General features: G+C 40.9%; 1 protein-coding gene across 1 annotated transcript; it reads left to right on the top strand.

The window, feature by feature from the left end:
- Positions 1-2,121: 2,121 nt before the first annotated feature.
- Positions 2,122-9,735, top strand: LOC124863519 (beta-1,3-N-acetylglucosaminyltransferase lunatic fringe-like). The gene is made up of 8 exons (XM_047357920.1): positions 2,122-2,649; positions 5,915-5,963; positions 6,166-6,268; positions 6,358-6,511; positions 6,600-6,685; positions 7,764-7,929; positions 8,026-8,111; positions 8,194-9,735. Exons 1-8 carry the CDS (start codon positions 2,260-2,262, stop codon positions 8,258-8,260), a joined length of 1,101 nt encoding a protein of 366 aa, XP_047213876.1. The 5' UTR covers positions 2,122-2,259; the 3' UTR covers positions 8,261-9,735.
- The last annotated feature ends 5,072 nt before the right edge of the window (positions 9,736-14,807 follow it).

Raw genomic sequence — 14,807 nt, 5'->3', positions numbered from 1 at the left:
TAGCATATCATTAAAAGGGTCTCTAAACGAGCTATGAACCTAATCATCTGAATCAACGAGTTAACTCTAAACACCTGCAAAAGATTCCCGAGGCCTTTAAAACTCCCAGCCTGGTTCATCACTCAAAACCCCAATCATGGGTAAGACTGCCGACCTGACTGCTGTCCAGAAGGCTACTATTGACACGCTCAAGCAAGAGGGTAAGACACAGAAATAAATTTCTGAACGAATAGGCTGTTCCCAGAGTGCTGTATCAAGGCACCTCAGTGGGAAGTCTGTGGGAAGGAAAAAGTGTGGCAGAAAACGCTGCACAACGAGAAGAGGTGATCGGACCCTGAGGAAGATTGTGGAGAAGGGCCGATTCCAGACCTTGGGGGACCTGCGGAAGCAGTGGACTGAGTCTGGAGTAGAAACATCCAGAGCCACCATGCACAGGCGTGTGCAGGAAATGGGCTACAGGTGCCGCATTCCCCAGGTCAAGCCACTTTTGAACCAGAAACAGCGGCAGAAGTGCCTGACCTGGGCTACAGAGAATCAGCACTGGACTGTTGCTCAGTGGTCCAAAGTACTTTTTTCGGATGAAAGCAAATTCTGCATGTCATTCGGAAATTAAGGTGCCAGAGTCTGGAGGAAGACTGGGGAGAAGGAAATGCCAAAATGCCAGAAGTCCAGTGTCAAGTACCCACAGTCAGTGATGGTCTGGGGTGCCGTGTCAGCTGCTGGTGTTGGTCCACTGTGTTTTATCAAGGGCAGGGTCAATGCAGCTAGCTATCAGGAGATTTTGGAGCACTTCATGCTTCCATCTGCTGAAAAGCTTTATGGAGATGAAGATTTCCTTTTTCAGCACGACCTGGCACCTGCTCACAGTGCCAAAACCACTGGTAAATGGTTTACTGACCATGGTATCACTGTGCTCAATTGGCCTGCCAACTCTCCTGACCTGAACCCCATAGAGAATCTGTGGGATATTATGAAGAGAACGTTGAGAGACTCAAGACCCAACACTCTGGATGAGCTAAAGGCCGCTATCGAAGCATCCTGGGCCTCCATAAGACCTCAGCAGTGCCACAGGCTGATTGCCTCCATGCCACGCCGCATTGAAGCAGTCATTTATGCAAAAGGATTCCTGACCAAGTATTGAGTGCATAACTGTACATGATTATTTGAAGGTTGATGTTTATTGTATTAAAAACACTTTTCTTTTTTTGGTCGGATGAAATATGCTAATTTTGTGAGATAGGAATTTTGGGTTTTCATGAGCTGTATGCCAAAATCATCCGTATTAAGACAATAAAAGACCTGAAATATTTCAGTTAGTGTGCAATGAATCTAAAATATATGAATGTTAAATTTTCATCATGACATTATGGAAAATAATGAACTTTATCACAATATGCTAATATTTTGAGAAGGACCTGTATACTTTGTTTTATTTTCTCTTTTTAGGCTGAAAAGAAACATCCAAAACACTCAACCCAATTTTTATCAGGCCAACCTTTATAATTACAAAAAAAATTGACTATCTGATGCAGTGTATCAATGTCATAATTCATACATGATACTCTCTTCCTGGTTTTAAGAGGGGCTTGGCTACAGAGGCTTGCATACCTAGAAGAACAAAGAAAAGACTGATAATATTTATGTTTCACAGTTTTTATATTTATAGGTTTTATGGCTCTGAAGCAAGGTTGTAAATTTAGGTCTGATTGATAAAAGGATATTTTTAAGGAACCTAATCGGGTACAAGTCCATGTCTTCAGATAACTATGTACCAAAATTCAACTACTTTTATATGTTAGAACATGGTTTTAGCCCCACAATAATTGAGTGTTCATAATTTTAACATACTGTAACTTTCCTAACTTTATTTTGTAATTTTGGTTTATACAGTTTGTCCAAAGCCTGGTGTGGCACACACATTGCTCCTTGATTAGATAAAGTTTAGGATTTTCTTGGGTCAAACGTTTACTGGTGACATCTTTGAAAACCCAAACTGAGCCGCTGATCCGGACACCAAACCCCGCCCCATGAACGATCACATGCTGGCATGTCAGATTCACAGACCTCCCACGAGGCGTGGCCACTACGGGAGATTATAAATACCCCCACTTTACAACTGAACCATTCAGTTGCTATGACCTCTAACAGGGCTTGTGTATTTCAGGTTGTGTTTTGTTGAGCACAGTACCATATGGACTTGGCATCAGTTGCACGTTGCGTCGCTTCATAGTTTTTATTAGTTGTTTTTAAGTTTTAACCATGCTGAAAAATAATGGGAAAAAGACAGCGATCTGTGTAGCCTGCACGGGATGCCTCTGCCTGCTGCTGCTGGTGGTCGCTGTGCAGCATCACCGCGTTCAGGTGACGGAGGAGGCGGACGGAGAGGACGCAGCTGCGCGCTCGGTGCCGGAGGACAGCGCCCGGCTCGCCCAGGATAAGAAAGGATTCTCGACCTATTTCACCAAGCTGACCCGGGGACGGAGGGAGGCGGAGAAGCCCGCACGGACCTCTGCCGCCGCCTCAGAACCTCCTCCGGCGGAGGACATCAGCGCCGCTGACATCTTCATCGCCGTGAAGACCACCAAGAAGTTCCACCAATCCAGACTGAACCTACTGCTGGAGACGTGGATCTCTAGAAACATGCAACAGGTGAATAAATTCCGATTATTTTTTTCATTTCATACTAATCAGTTTGTTACAGCAAACTGTGTAAGTGATAATTTGTAGGCTCCAATTAAGAATTACTGAATAATAAAACTTGACATGTTTTAGGTGCTGCTTTGATCCTCTTGTCACCAGATGACACACTTAAATAGCCTCACAGTTCCTGTAAACGGTTCTAAATTTCTACAGCTCTGTCACTTTTTATTCTCCTCTGAATGATGTCCCTGAGGACGGAGGGAGCTGTTTCAGGACCCCCTGTTCTTCCTTCCACCTCCTCCTCTCTCCCTCCCCACTGCCTATTATCCCTCCTATTCTTCGGCGTCCCTGTGAGTGCCCCTGCTGCAATGGATGCTTCACAGCACCGACTCCAGCTCTGTTCCCCCTTTCCAGGACTAACAAAGCATCTTACTGAAGGAGGGGGGAGGATCTCCCAGCTCCTTGTCTCCTCTCTCTCTCTCTCTTTCTCCATGGGAACATGGGAGCAGAGTCTGGGTCAGCTACACTGGAAGGGATGGGAAAATGGGGGCTTTGCTTAGAGGTGATGCCTGGGACAAAAGGGGTGCATCTGCAGGAAGATTTGCACATTGGTGCACAAAGGGAGGCCTATTTCTTTGAAGAAAGCAAATCATATGTGGTTTTGTCCAGCATCTTCATGTGTCAGATGCTTTTTGAATAGTTTTGGAGCTCTTCACTTTTAAAACCAGTCCCGTTGTTCATCTCAACTTTCAGAACATTTTACAATTAGTATCTATAACGATAGCAACCCATCAGTCATTCCAGGCTGAGAGTAGTCATTAGTTGGAACTGTTTGAGCATTTAACACTAAAGACTTTAACACACCCTCAGCATCTTACGACATGTGCTAATTGGCTTGCAGCTACTGTCATGGATGATATTAGTGAACTCCATCATCCAGAGGTAACAGCAGGACTGATAGGCAGACAGCTGGGGGGATAAAAAGACGGACGGGGGAGGGGGGTGGTATTGGGGGGGTAGACTGAGCAGCACAATGCAACAGGGAGTTCCTGGAGGAAGGGTGCCAGGTGGTCAGGGGGACATGGAACAAAGAACGGCTTTAATGCCAGCCATATGATGCACAGAGTTCCCACCGTGTGCATATGGACGTCCTTATCAGCAGAGGTTTGATTCTCACGCTCAGCTGATGAACATCTGTGAAGTTTGGATACTTTTTATACCCATATAGGCAAGAACAAGAGCATCACTTGTACGAAAGCAGAAGTAACACGGAAAAAATGGAAAGATATTTGTAGACATTTTCACTTCCCTAAACTGCTGTCTGTGCAAAGGGAAATTCTTTTTTAGAAATCTGCAAATGAAGCTGCTCTCTAAGTAAGGCTTTTTTTTCTTAGCATTGTTAAATATATATAAATAGATGTCATCTATAGATAAGAAGTCCTAGATCTTACATTTTTCTGAACTGGAGCTTCTGATGCTGAAAATCTCCCTATAAGAGACTTTTAGATGAAATATTCCCATAGTTGAGTTAATAAAATTTTTTCAGTATGAGGTTGTAAAGTAGAAGTGGTCAGCCTTGGCACAGATGCAATATTGTCTGTAACATGCCCCTTAATTGTCCCTGACAAAAAGTGCTGAAAGGCTCCGGTACAGAGAGGGGAAGGAGTCAGGGTGGAGGGAGTTGGTGGAAAGAAGGGAGCCTGGTGGCCTTCCTTCCTGTGGAGCTGGAGGCAGCCAGCCAGGCACCACGTTCAGCTCAGACAGGGTTGTTCGCACAAGTCCTTCCTGTGGTATGGATTGCACCATACCCCCCTCCCTCTTTCTGATTTTCTCTTTTGTTGCTTATCTCTACTTTACAAAACAAACATTTTTCATTTCTTTTCCTAATTTTTTGATTTGTTTTAATTTTCTGTGAAAGCAATTACTCCTTTAAGCTTCAGGAATGTAACAATGGTAGCAAGAATTCTTCCCTACATGCATTCTGCTTCACTTAACTCCTGCAGCTGTTTGCAAATGTAAGCAAACATGCTCAGAATTTACCCAGCAGAGGCTTTACCCAGCATGAAAACTCTCTGCATTGTTCTCTTTAAGAGGCTCTGGCTGCGCATGGGTCTCAGAGAGGGAGGAGGAGAGGCAGAATGAGGAGGAACAGGGGGTGAATGGCCACACACGATTTTCGATTTATTAATCAGTGGTGAGATTCCTCCCTTTCCTTCTATCCCCTCCCTCCATCTCTTTTTGTATCAGTGCCCTGGCAGCTCTGGCAGCTGCCTCAGTGATTAGGCTGTCTATTCATCATTCAAACTTTTAAAGCAAACAGTGCCAGCCTGTGATCTCTTCACCACTGAAACCACCACCCTACCCTGCCTTAAGCAAATACAGGGTCTCTGCTTTTAGCATAAAAAAAAAAAAAAACATCTGCTCAGACTTTGCTCCAAAAACTCCTGTGGTAGCCTCTGTTTGCATCCTTTATTGTGTAAAGATCTCTAACTGCAGATGTACAAATGGTGCCCTATAGCACAAAGCGCCTCATCGTGAGGCACCACGACCTGGCGTGTCTAGACGTGTGGCCTTGATAAGGTGGCGTTATGTTTGGCAGGTGCTGCCTCACCTGAGGTGAAGAGTAAACATACCCCTGGCGGTTAGAAAGCCTGCCACCTCGAGCCTTTTCATCATGCACATTGAGCAGCTTGCACCTGCTCTGTGTAAGAGTCATCAGTGGCCTTTGTTGCTCACCCCTTTTATGACTAATTGCTACATTCAACAAGTGCCTGTAGTCTTGAGGTTTAATTCCTCAGACATTACGAGTCTGCCAGTTACACTGCTTCAGGGACAAAGACGTTGTATTGCCTGTAACATTTTTATGCCACTGTTTCAGGAGAGTAAACACGGCGAGGCTCTGGTGCAGGGCCTTGCAGCGCAAGCCGGCTGGTCCGAGGGGGACGTGATGTGGGGTGTGTGTGTGGGAAGCGGACCGTCTGCCTCCTCTTTTGTTGGTTGTCTGGGATGCTTCAGGGCGGCTGCATGGTTGCCATGGAGAGAGTAAAACGCAGCACAAAAGGCCTTTATTGGAGCAAAGGGCTGTTTAACGCAGTGTGTTTTCCACTGCATAAAAGACACGTTGATTGATGCTAATCACAGCAGCTGGATGCAAGGAAGTGGGACTTTGTTTTGCATTTGATCATGTCACAGCTCCAAATAATCGGCTAAAGGTTTTTTTTTTAATTTCATTTTAGGCCAAGTCATCTTATCTGTGACTTTTCTTCGTTTACAGACCTACATCTTCACTGATGGGGAGGACGATGAGCTAAAGAAGAAAATCGGTGAGTTTTATGTGGAATTTTAACAACAGAGAAGTGCTTTGTTTGATTAGAAAGGACCTTTCATGAAATACTGAAAGGATTTTATGAATGTCATAAAAAAATCTTCTTTGGGTTTTTTCGATTTGGAGATAGCCTCCTTTTATTGTTCAGTCTCACATTAAAACGCTCCCTTTTTCTGTTTCTTTTTTTTTTTTTCTTACAGGAATTCACGCAATCAACACCAACTGCTCTGCGGCTCATAGCCGGCAAGCTTTGTCCTGCAAGATGGCGGTGGAATACGACAAGTTTATTGAGTCAGGGAAAAAGTAAGCCTCTCCATCTGAAGACTGGTTGATAAATTAATAGTCTGAAATTCAGTGCATCTAATCTCTCCTTTGCTTTTCCTGCTTCATAGATGGTTCTGTCATGTAGACGATGATAACTACGTGAATGTTCGTACTCTTGTGAAGCATTTGTCTCAGTACCCCCACACCCAGGACCTGTACATTGGTAAACCCAGTCTGGACAGGCCAATAGAGGCCACAGAGAGGCTGGGTGAAAACAAAATGGTTAGTTAAGGCATAATTTTTTAAGGATATAATATAGCTGTTTCAAAGTAACTGCAATATAGTAATTGTTGGTTTTCTCTTCATCTAGAAACCAGTCAATTTTTGGTTTGCCACGGGAGGAGCTGGGTTCTGTGTGAGCCGGGGTCTGGCACTGAAGATGAGCCCATGGGCCAGGTGGGATTGAATTTACAGTTAAACCAGATGTTTCCATAGTGTGTATAAGAAGACACAATCTTCTTCTATGTCTGACATGAAATCAGACTATGGTTAGGTAGGATTACCAAGATTACACAATAATGGCAGACTAATGAGAGAGGAGATTTTTTTACGGTCTCCAAATTCAGAAGTCTACATGTAGTATTTGGTAGAATTGCCTTTTAAAGTGTATGATTTGAGTCAAACGTTTGGGTATCTAATATAATAGTTTGTTGGAACTTTGGCTCATTGCTCCTGACAGAACTGGTGTCACTGGGTCAGGTTTAACAGGAAGCTTGCTCACACACACACTTTCTCAGTTCTGGTCTGAAATTTCCAATGGAACTAAGATTTGAGCTTTGTGTTGACCTCTGCCACTTTGTAACTAATCTGGTAGTATGTTAAGATCATTGTCCATTTGGAAGACCTGTTTTTTGCCATTTCTTGGCTGGTGTCTTGATATGATGTTCTAATATTTCCACATACTGTTCTTTCGTTCATAATGCCACGTTTCTCCTGCAGATGCTGTTCTCAGGCTTAAAAGCGTCCTCCTTTTTCCTCCAAATTTAACAAAGATTATTGTGGTCAACTCTTCAAATTTTAGTTTTTTTAGAATACTACTTTATTTAGACTTGTCTCTGAAAAAATAGTCTTGAAACCATATTTGTGATTGCACTTGCATTTTTGTTGCTTTTGGAGTAATGAATTTTTCCTTTGCGTGGCCTTCCAGCCCATGTCTGTACAGCCAACACATATACAAGGACTGTTTTGGGGTTTGATGTGCTCATTTTGCACCAAAACAGCTTCATATCTGGTAATCCTAAGTGCTCTAAAAAACTAAAGGTTTAGTCTGAGTTAATGTTGGACAATGAGGAAAAAGAGGTTGTGTGTCGTTTTTTACAATGTATGTAAATGTCTGGTTTCAAATTCACATATTTGTACCTCAGTAGAGTGAATGAACATTGTAAAGGTATTTTATTTTTAGAAGTAAGCCAAAATGAAAAAAATGAAGTGTATTTAGTCTTGACCTTTAACCTCTCTGTTTTTCTTTTCTCAGTGGTGGTCATTTTATGAACACAGCAGAAAAGATCCGCCTACCTGACGACTGCACCATTGGCTACATCATCGAATCGGTTCTGGGAGTCCCTCTGACTCGAAGCAGCTTGTTTCACTCCCACCTGGAAAACCTGCAACAGGTGTCCCGATCTGAGATTCACAAGCAGGTGAGACCCTGACAGGACTATTTTTGCTTTTCTTCAAACGAACATCAGTAGGTTAAATTGAATAAATTGCCTAAATCGTTCTCCTTCTGCTTCCAGATCACTCTCAGTTATGGGATGTTTGAAAACAAGAGCAATATTGTCAGCTTGAAAGGGGCTTTTTCTGTGGAGGAGGATCCATCAAGGTGGGGACATTTTTCTGCTTTATATTTAAGCAGATCTCTGACACATTTCCACTCATCCCATTCTCTGATCTCCATTTTCCAGGTTCAAGTCTGTGCACTGTCTCCTGCATCCAGACACTCCATGGTGTCCCTCTCAGGTTGCCTTCTAGGGTGACCGCTCCTTTCTCATCCTCGTCCCCGTCGTGCCTCGGTATCTGAAAGGCTCACGGGGACCAGTGTTTTTCGTATGAGACCGTGTAAGCTGCTGCGTTCTCGCTGCAGCCGTGCGTGGTCTTTAATGGTTTTACTAGGCTGCTGTGCGGCCCATCTTTGGACTCTTTTCTTCCTCTCTGGACTCTGAACTCATCCCAAAATGCTTGGGTGGAGGATTTCAGCTGTCAGAAGGAAGTAGCTTTTGCTATTTAGCTTTGCAGGCAATCAGTTGTGCTTTTGTGATGTATATGTTGCTTGTAAATGCATCAGCAATTCTCATAGAATGTATTCTCATATATCCGAGCCTTTTGCCAGCTTTCTTTTTTTCCTGTTAAAAACTGTAATGCCACTCAGGTTTATGCTTGGCTTTGAGATTTTCATAATGCGAACATTTTTTGTCTGCCAAATTCGTTCAGTTCCAGATGACTCCGGATAAATGCTCTGAGATGAAGATTTTGCTGTAATTTACATGAACAGTGTTACTTTTCCCACAACCTGAGCTGGCAGTTGGCAGATTTCCAAATGCATTTTTCTTTGTGGGACTTAATCTGAAGTATGTCAGAACAAAGCACTTTTCCCCTCTTATTTTAAAAAAAAGACACATTTTAAGATTAACTGGCTGAGTTTACATTCTTTTATGACATACTTCAGATTTGATTCCAAGCTAAACAAAAATAACCCCCTAAGAATCTAATTTCCCTGTTCATTCCTATGTATTTAATAACACTCGTTGCATTAGTTACAATCAGGGAAAAGCAATGAGTGGAAGAGATTGTGTTTTGGGAGTGGGGGGTAACGGTCTGCTTTGAATATGTTTTATGCTGTTTAAAAATTGCACAGCTGTGTATTAAATGACCTGACGTTTGCATCTCACCTCTACAGACCCCTCACGGTGGAGAATTACTGGCTAAAACAGCCAAAAAAACAAACATCTGCTCGTATAATCCGAGCTGCAGTCTATTGTGGCTTGCACAAAAAGAACTAAGGGTTTATCTGTTTTTGTCAACACGATTAGTCCTTATTTACACATAAATCCAGCTGGTTATTGTTGAGGCCTGTGAGGTGAGAGCAGCGTCAGTGTTTCCACATGGAGGTGTTTTGATCCCTCTGTGTCCTCTCTCACCCATATTGGGTTTCATCTTTATGGCAGTATTGTATACTGCACTTTTGTTTAAAAGAATAGTGATTGTGTAGAATGTAATTTTCTCATTGTGGTTTACACCAGTTTTAGGATTTGTTTTATTTTTTGGCTATTGCTTTGAACTGTACTGCATGACTGGTGTTTATTCTCCAGTATCTGGAGGGTTTTAACAGTTCATTCCCACATCTGACTTCTCAGGGATTATGAGCTGATCCTGGTATTAACCACCAAGGGACCCACGGTGGGACCCGAAAAGTCAAATAAAAGCACAAAACCACTGGGAAACTTCCACATATTTGTCATCTTTTTATTTGAGTTTTTTCAGAGTTTATAGAATTACATTTTTAGCTAGCTTCAGTCAAACAAAGTTAAATGATGCAGATGATGCAAAGCCAGAAGTGGTATCTCACACACAAGGGGAAGCTGTAAAATAGGATATGAAATATTGTATTTTTATTTAATTTTACCAGGCTTGGTATGCAGTTGTTACTACTTGTTATGGATTTTAGAGTGGGACTTTAGTCTCTGCCAAATTTGTATATTTCTTATGACATTTAAGAAACTTAAAGGAACAGTGTGTTACAATTATTGACATCTAGTGGTCAAGGTGGAGAAAGCAGGCATGTTAATTAGTGGGAAAACGTTAATTAAAATAAGTTGCCTCTAAATCAGTAACCGTTTGGAGAAATTTTAAATGATTACTGGGTTTTTAAGATATACAACAGGCTAGTGTGTTTTACCTTTTTTTGTCTAAAAAGGGAACATGCACATTAATCCGTATAAGCAGACCCTCTAAATGTAAAGTGTAATCTTAAGACAAGGTTATGGCATAACGCTGCAATGACAGTGTACTATCAAAGACAGACTTTACTACTATTGATAGACTGACTTCAAAGACTGCCCACATTGATTAAACAAAACCTGAATGAAACAAAACGCTTCCTTAAGATATAAAAAAATGAACCATTAAGGTACAGATTTTAAAGACTTGTGTAAACTGTTTTAACAGTTAAAATCTCTCACACAACAATGTGTGGCTATGTGTTGTACATATAGACAGTAACCTGTTTTGTGCCCGTACCACTTTCCTGTCCAGTGTTTTATTCAGGAAGCCATTTTCCTCCAAAATGTACAATAATGAAATGAAAAATACACTATGTTAAATGATTTCATAGCTTTTCTTAGCAAGATTTCAGTTATAGGACTTGACCTGACTGCAAATGACCAAGACTTGATACAATAATCAGTATGGAAAAAAAAACAAAAAACTAAGTTACAGCTGAGCAGCCTCAAAATTGTTGAAATGAAATTTAACGGTTTGGTCACTTTTTTAACATGAGTTTATAAATAATAATTTACAACCCAGAGGAACAAAACAAGGTACAAAATTGTACTTAAAATAAATAGTGCTTCTCACCCTAGAAATTAATTGAACTAAATTGTTCAATTTGTTAGAAAACATAATGCAAATAGTTTGCTAATGAACACTGTTATAAAATCCCCCCTGGGATACCTAAAGAGAGTAGATCACACCAACATAAATGCATTGGGTTCTGTTTATTAGGTTAAATTTCTTCCACAGAATTGCTTGTTCAAAAAGAAATTAAGGTGAATAAATTTGTATGAAAGAACATGATGTCTACTTGTATGAAATGCCTTCTGTAAATCTAAAAGACTCCACCAACAAAGCTAGTCGCTTCATTCATTTGTGGTTTTGATTCGCTATAGGTAATGTACACGCTCTAATGTCTTCTTGCATGAGCTTATTTTCCATTTTTAAAGTAGGGCTATATGTTGGCTGCCATCTAAGGTCAAAGAAAAAGAAATGCTAATGGTTTACTGCGTATTAAAGTAAAAAACAAGTTAGATACCTTATTAAAAACCCTTTGTATCAATTTCCACTTAAATTGCATGTGCATCTGGAGCAACTTGTAACTTTAAGAGGAAATCTGCCTTTCAAAGCACTTAATATGTTTTCCCACCTAAACGTTCGGGATAGATTTATATAAACAATAATCATGATCCAACATTCCACAAAAATGATTAGAGATAAACTCGTAAAAACAAATAACTGCTCAAGGAAACTTAGGGACGGGGGCTTTGCCAGAACAGCAACAGTCTATAAACCTAAACATCGTTAGACATGAATAAGAACTGTGCAAATCAGACACAATTCAAAGCTTGATGCCTTTTGCTGAAGAAATCAGTCAATAGCCCAAACAACAGGAAAGACACTCTTAGCTGGCTGCAAAGACTGTTTGTTTTGGGAAGATTTGACACTGCAGAGAGATTTTGCTCACTGCTTTACTGAGCTGTTAACAGTAAGCACATAGAATTTTAATACAGAAGACTTTAACACTGATATTTTTTAAGTAATACTACAAAAAAAGGAATGATAAGGTGTTTCACATGATATGGGACTAGCTGGCTGATGTAGAGCTAAAGATTCATCATCAAAGCATTGCATGGGAGACAAATTACTTGCAGCAAACATCCCAACCACAAACCATAATCACAGCATTATCCTTCAGAGATGTACAGTGGGAAAGAAACTGAAGCCTTTCAAGTGTCTGAAGCTCATGTTCAAACGGTTTTTTTCTGCATGTTGACTCATAAAATGTTTTGTATAAATGGGAACAAAAGGTTTTCCATCAGCACTGTATCAAATTTTAAAAACCGGGGCATCTTTTACTGTTTGTTTCAGAGGCAAATGTGTTTTACAAACAAAAGGAAGAGAGAGATTTGTCCTCTGGCACAGAAACCATGGGAAAACACAGCATGTGGCTTAGGTATGAAAGTCTCTGAATATAAAAACAGTAATCAGATAAAAAGCAGTGTGATATTTGCTTACAAAAGAGAACAGTTTTTACATAAACAGCCAAACATGCATGTCTTGGTCTAATCTATCTCTAATCTTTATAATCTCCCATCCTAAACAAAGTTTTCTATAGTTTTATTAATCTTAAATTTTTACAAACTAAAGAAATAAAATATGAGTTAGATCGGTTTGTGATCACTTGACGTTGGTAATCTGTCAAACCCACGAACATCTGCGAGCAGCTTTGAATGCACAACAGCCGTTACATGTGATTATTGTCCTTTGGTGGTTTTTCCCAGTTTATCTTCCCTCAGTGTTTGCTATTGCAATTAAGGCTGTTTCCACACAGGCTGCAGAATAATCCAGCCTGACTGAGCTTTTAAGCACAAGCTACTATCATTTTCAGTTTGCACACAGAGCTCCAGCCATGATGTTCCTCATCACAGCTCGGACAGAGGGCAAGAATTTGTCAGAGAGAGGAACAGTTGACAGAAAATGATTTATGATTATACTCTGGATATAAAAAACGAACAACACCCCGGCGCAGTTGTCACATTTTTTTGTGTAAAAATGATTGTTTTATTCACTTTGTGAAGACATTTGTGGTTTTTGACCTGTGAAAGCTTCTTGTTTGTCTTCATTTGCTTAAACTGTAGTCTGCTGACAACTCACAAAGACTGAAAATGATGCAATTGTACAAAGGTATCAGTCAGGAGAAAAGCTAGAAAGCAGAAGATGAAGATGAATTCATTTTTGAATAACTCCAGAATAACTTCAGGAGAAGGAAATTAATGTTTTGGAATTGCTTAGCCACAGTTTAGAGATATATCTAAATCTATGTTTACATTTGTATCTCTATACTGTATATCTCTATCTCTATATATCTCTATCTGTATATATTTACAAAAATCTGGCAAAACCTAACCATCAACTTTTCACAATTTCAAATGAAAAAAGATCTGTTACTTATTACAATTGCAAATTGTAACCAAATAATGACAGATTCAAAGCTGTGGAAGCATCTGCTGGAATGCTGTTTTGCATTTTCATGATGTGGCGACAGGTAGGAGGTTTGAAGCTCATAAACATCCAACTGGAGATGGCTGCCACCGGTCCAACCACCTGCCTGCCAGGGGAGTTAGGTGAATCGGGACAGGAGAGAGGGGGCGAGGGAGTGGAATGTTATGGCTGATTTTGTATTTGCAGATATAGGATGTTGTATCCCAAATGTCAGAAGAGCTCTGTTTATAAAACACTTATCCTGTGTTACTTGCTTCTCTCCCAGTTTGGCTCATGCTTTGTGAGACAGGCATCGTCTCTGACGACATGGAGCAGAAACTAAACACAAAAAGTGGGACGTTTGTGTTGTAACTGACAGCCAGAGAGCAGTTAGGTTTTACTCCTGGATCAGTGCTTCTTTGTTCTCTTTGTGTCTCTGCTCTGTTCTCTCAAACCCCCAGTCGGTCGTGGCAGATGGCCGCTCACACTGAGCCTGGTTCTGCTGGAGGTTTCTTCCTGTTAAAAGGGAGTTTTTCCTCTCCGCTGTCGCTACATGCATGCTCAGTATGAGGGATTGCTGCAAAGTCAACGCCAGTGACTGTCCACTGTCTCTACATGCTCATCCGGGAGGAGGGAATGCTGCAAGTCACTGACTGGATGCAATCTGCTGGGTTTCCTTAGATAGAAAAACTTTTTATCCAATTTGAATAAATACCTGAATCTGACTGCACTGTTCAATGGTTAGGATTAATTGGAATGTATGTACCTGCCTTGAAATCTATATGACTCGATTGAATTAGCCCATTTTAAAGTTACCCACCTTTCACACATTGCAACACTCTCCAATTATTTTTACCTCTGCCTTCCTCCCTCCCTGTTGGATGGAGTAAGGGGGAGTCAGGTTTAGCCTAAACCGGCTCAGTTATGGTTGAGGTGCAAACACACCCTCCATTTCTGCTACCTGTATGACCCCTTCTCTTTTCCAATGGTTATAATCAGTCTGACAGAGAGAGGTACCCCCAATCCTTGTGGTTTTTAGTATAACAATGGCCACCAGTGGGCTCTAGATGGACAAACTTTATCAGTTTATTATTTTACTTAGTACCCCTACACAAACCCCATTCTAAAATGGCCAAACTCTAACACTCAGTAGTTTAATCTAACCTCCCCAACAACCCTATACCATTCAAACCCTTTGTGAAGTGCCTTGAGACGACATGTGTTGTGAATTGGCGCTATATAAATAAAACTGAATTGAATTGAATTGAATTGAGAGATGCTCACATCAAACACTTTAATGCAATCAGAAACCAGAAAAATGTAGGTTTATACTCAGGAGGTGGTGGCCGAAATCTGTTCCAGTAATACAATAAAACCCCCTTGCAGCTCTGTTCCATCATCCTGCGGTTTTATTTAATTCATGACTGAATATAAAAACATGTTTTCAGGCCACATATGCAGTTATTTCTTATTGAATTTACAAGGGTACCCTGATTTCTCAAGTACATTAAAACACAAAAAAGTGAAATATCACCATGGAAATACC

The sequence above is a fragment of the Girardinichthys multiradiatus genome, chromosome X, assembly GCF_021462225.1.
Source record: "Girardinichthys multiradiatus isolate DD_20200921_A chromosome X, DD_fGirMul_XY1, whole genome shotgun sequence".
Classification (NCBI taxonomy): domain Eukaryota; kingdom Metazoa; phylum Chordata; class Actinopteri; order Cyprinodontiformes; family Goodeidae; genus Girardinichthys; species Girardinichthys multiradiatus.
Note: the sequence above shows the minus strand (reverse complement) of the source record. Positions and strands in the feature narration are given on the sequence as shown.

Bases quoted from the DNA above. Each gene is read 5' to 3' on its own strand.
- LOC124863519 (XM_047357920.1), top strand. From the start codon at position 2,260: ATGCTGAAAAATAATGGGAAAAAGACAGCGATCTGTGTAGCCTGCACG. The intron at 5,964-6,165 runs GTGAGTTTTATG...TTTTTCTTACAG, and splicing joins TGAGCTAAAGAAGAAAATCG to GAATTCACGCAATCAACACC. The intron at 7,930-8,025 runs GTGAGACCCTGA...TTCTGCTTCCAG, and splicing joins GATCTGAGATTCACAAGCAG to ATCACTCTCAGTTATGGGAT.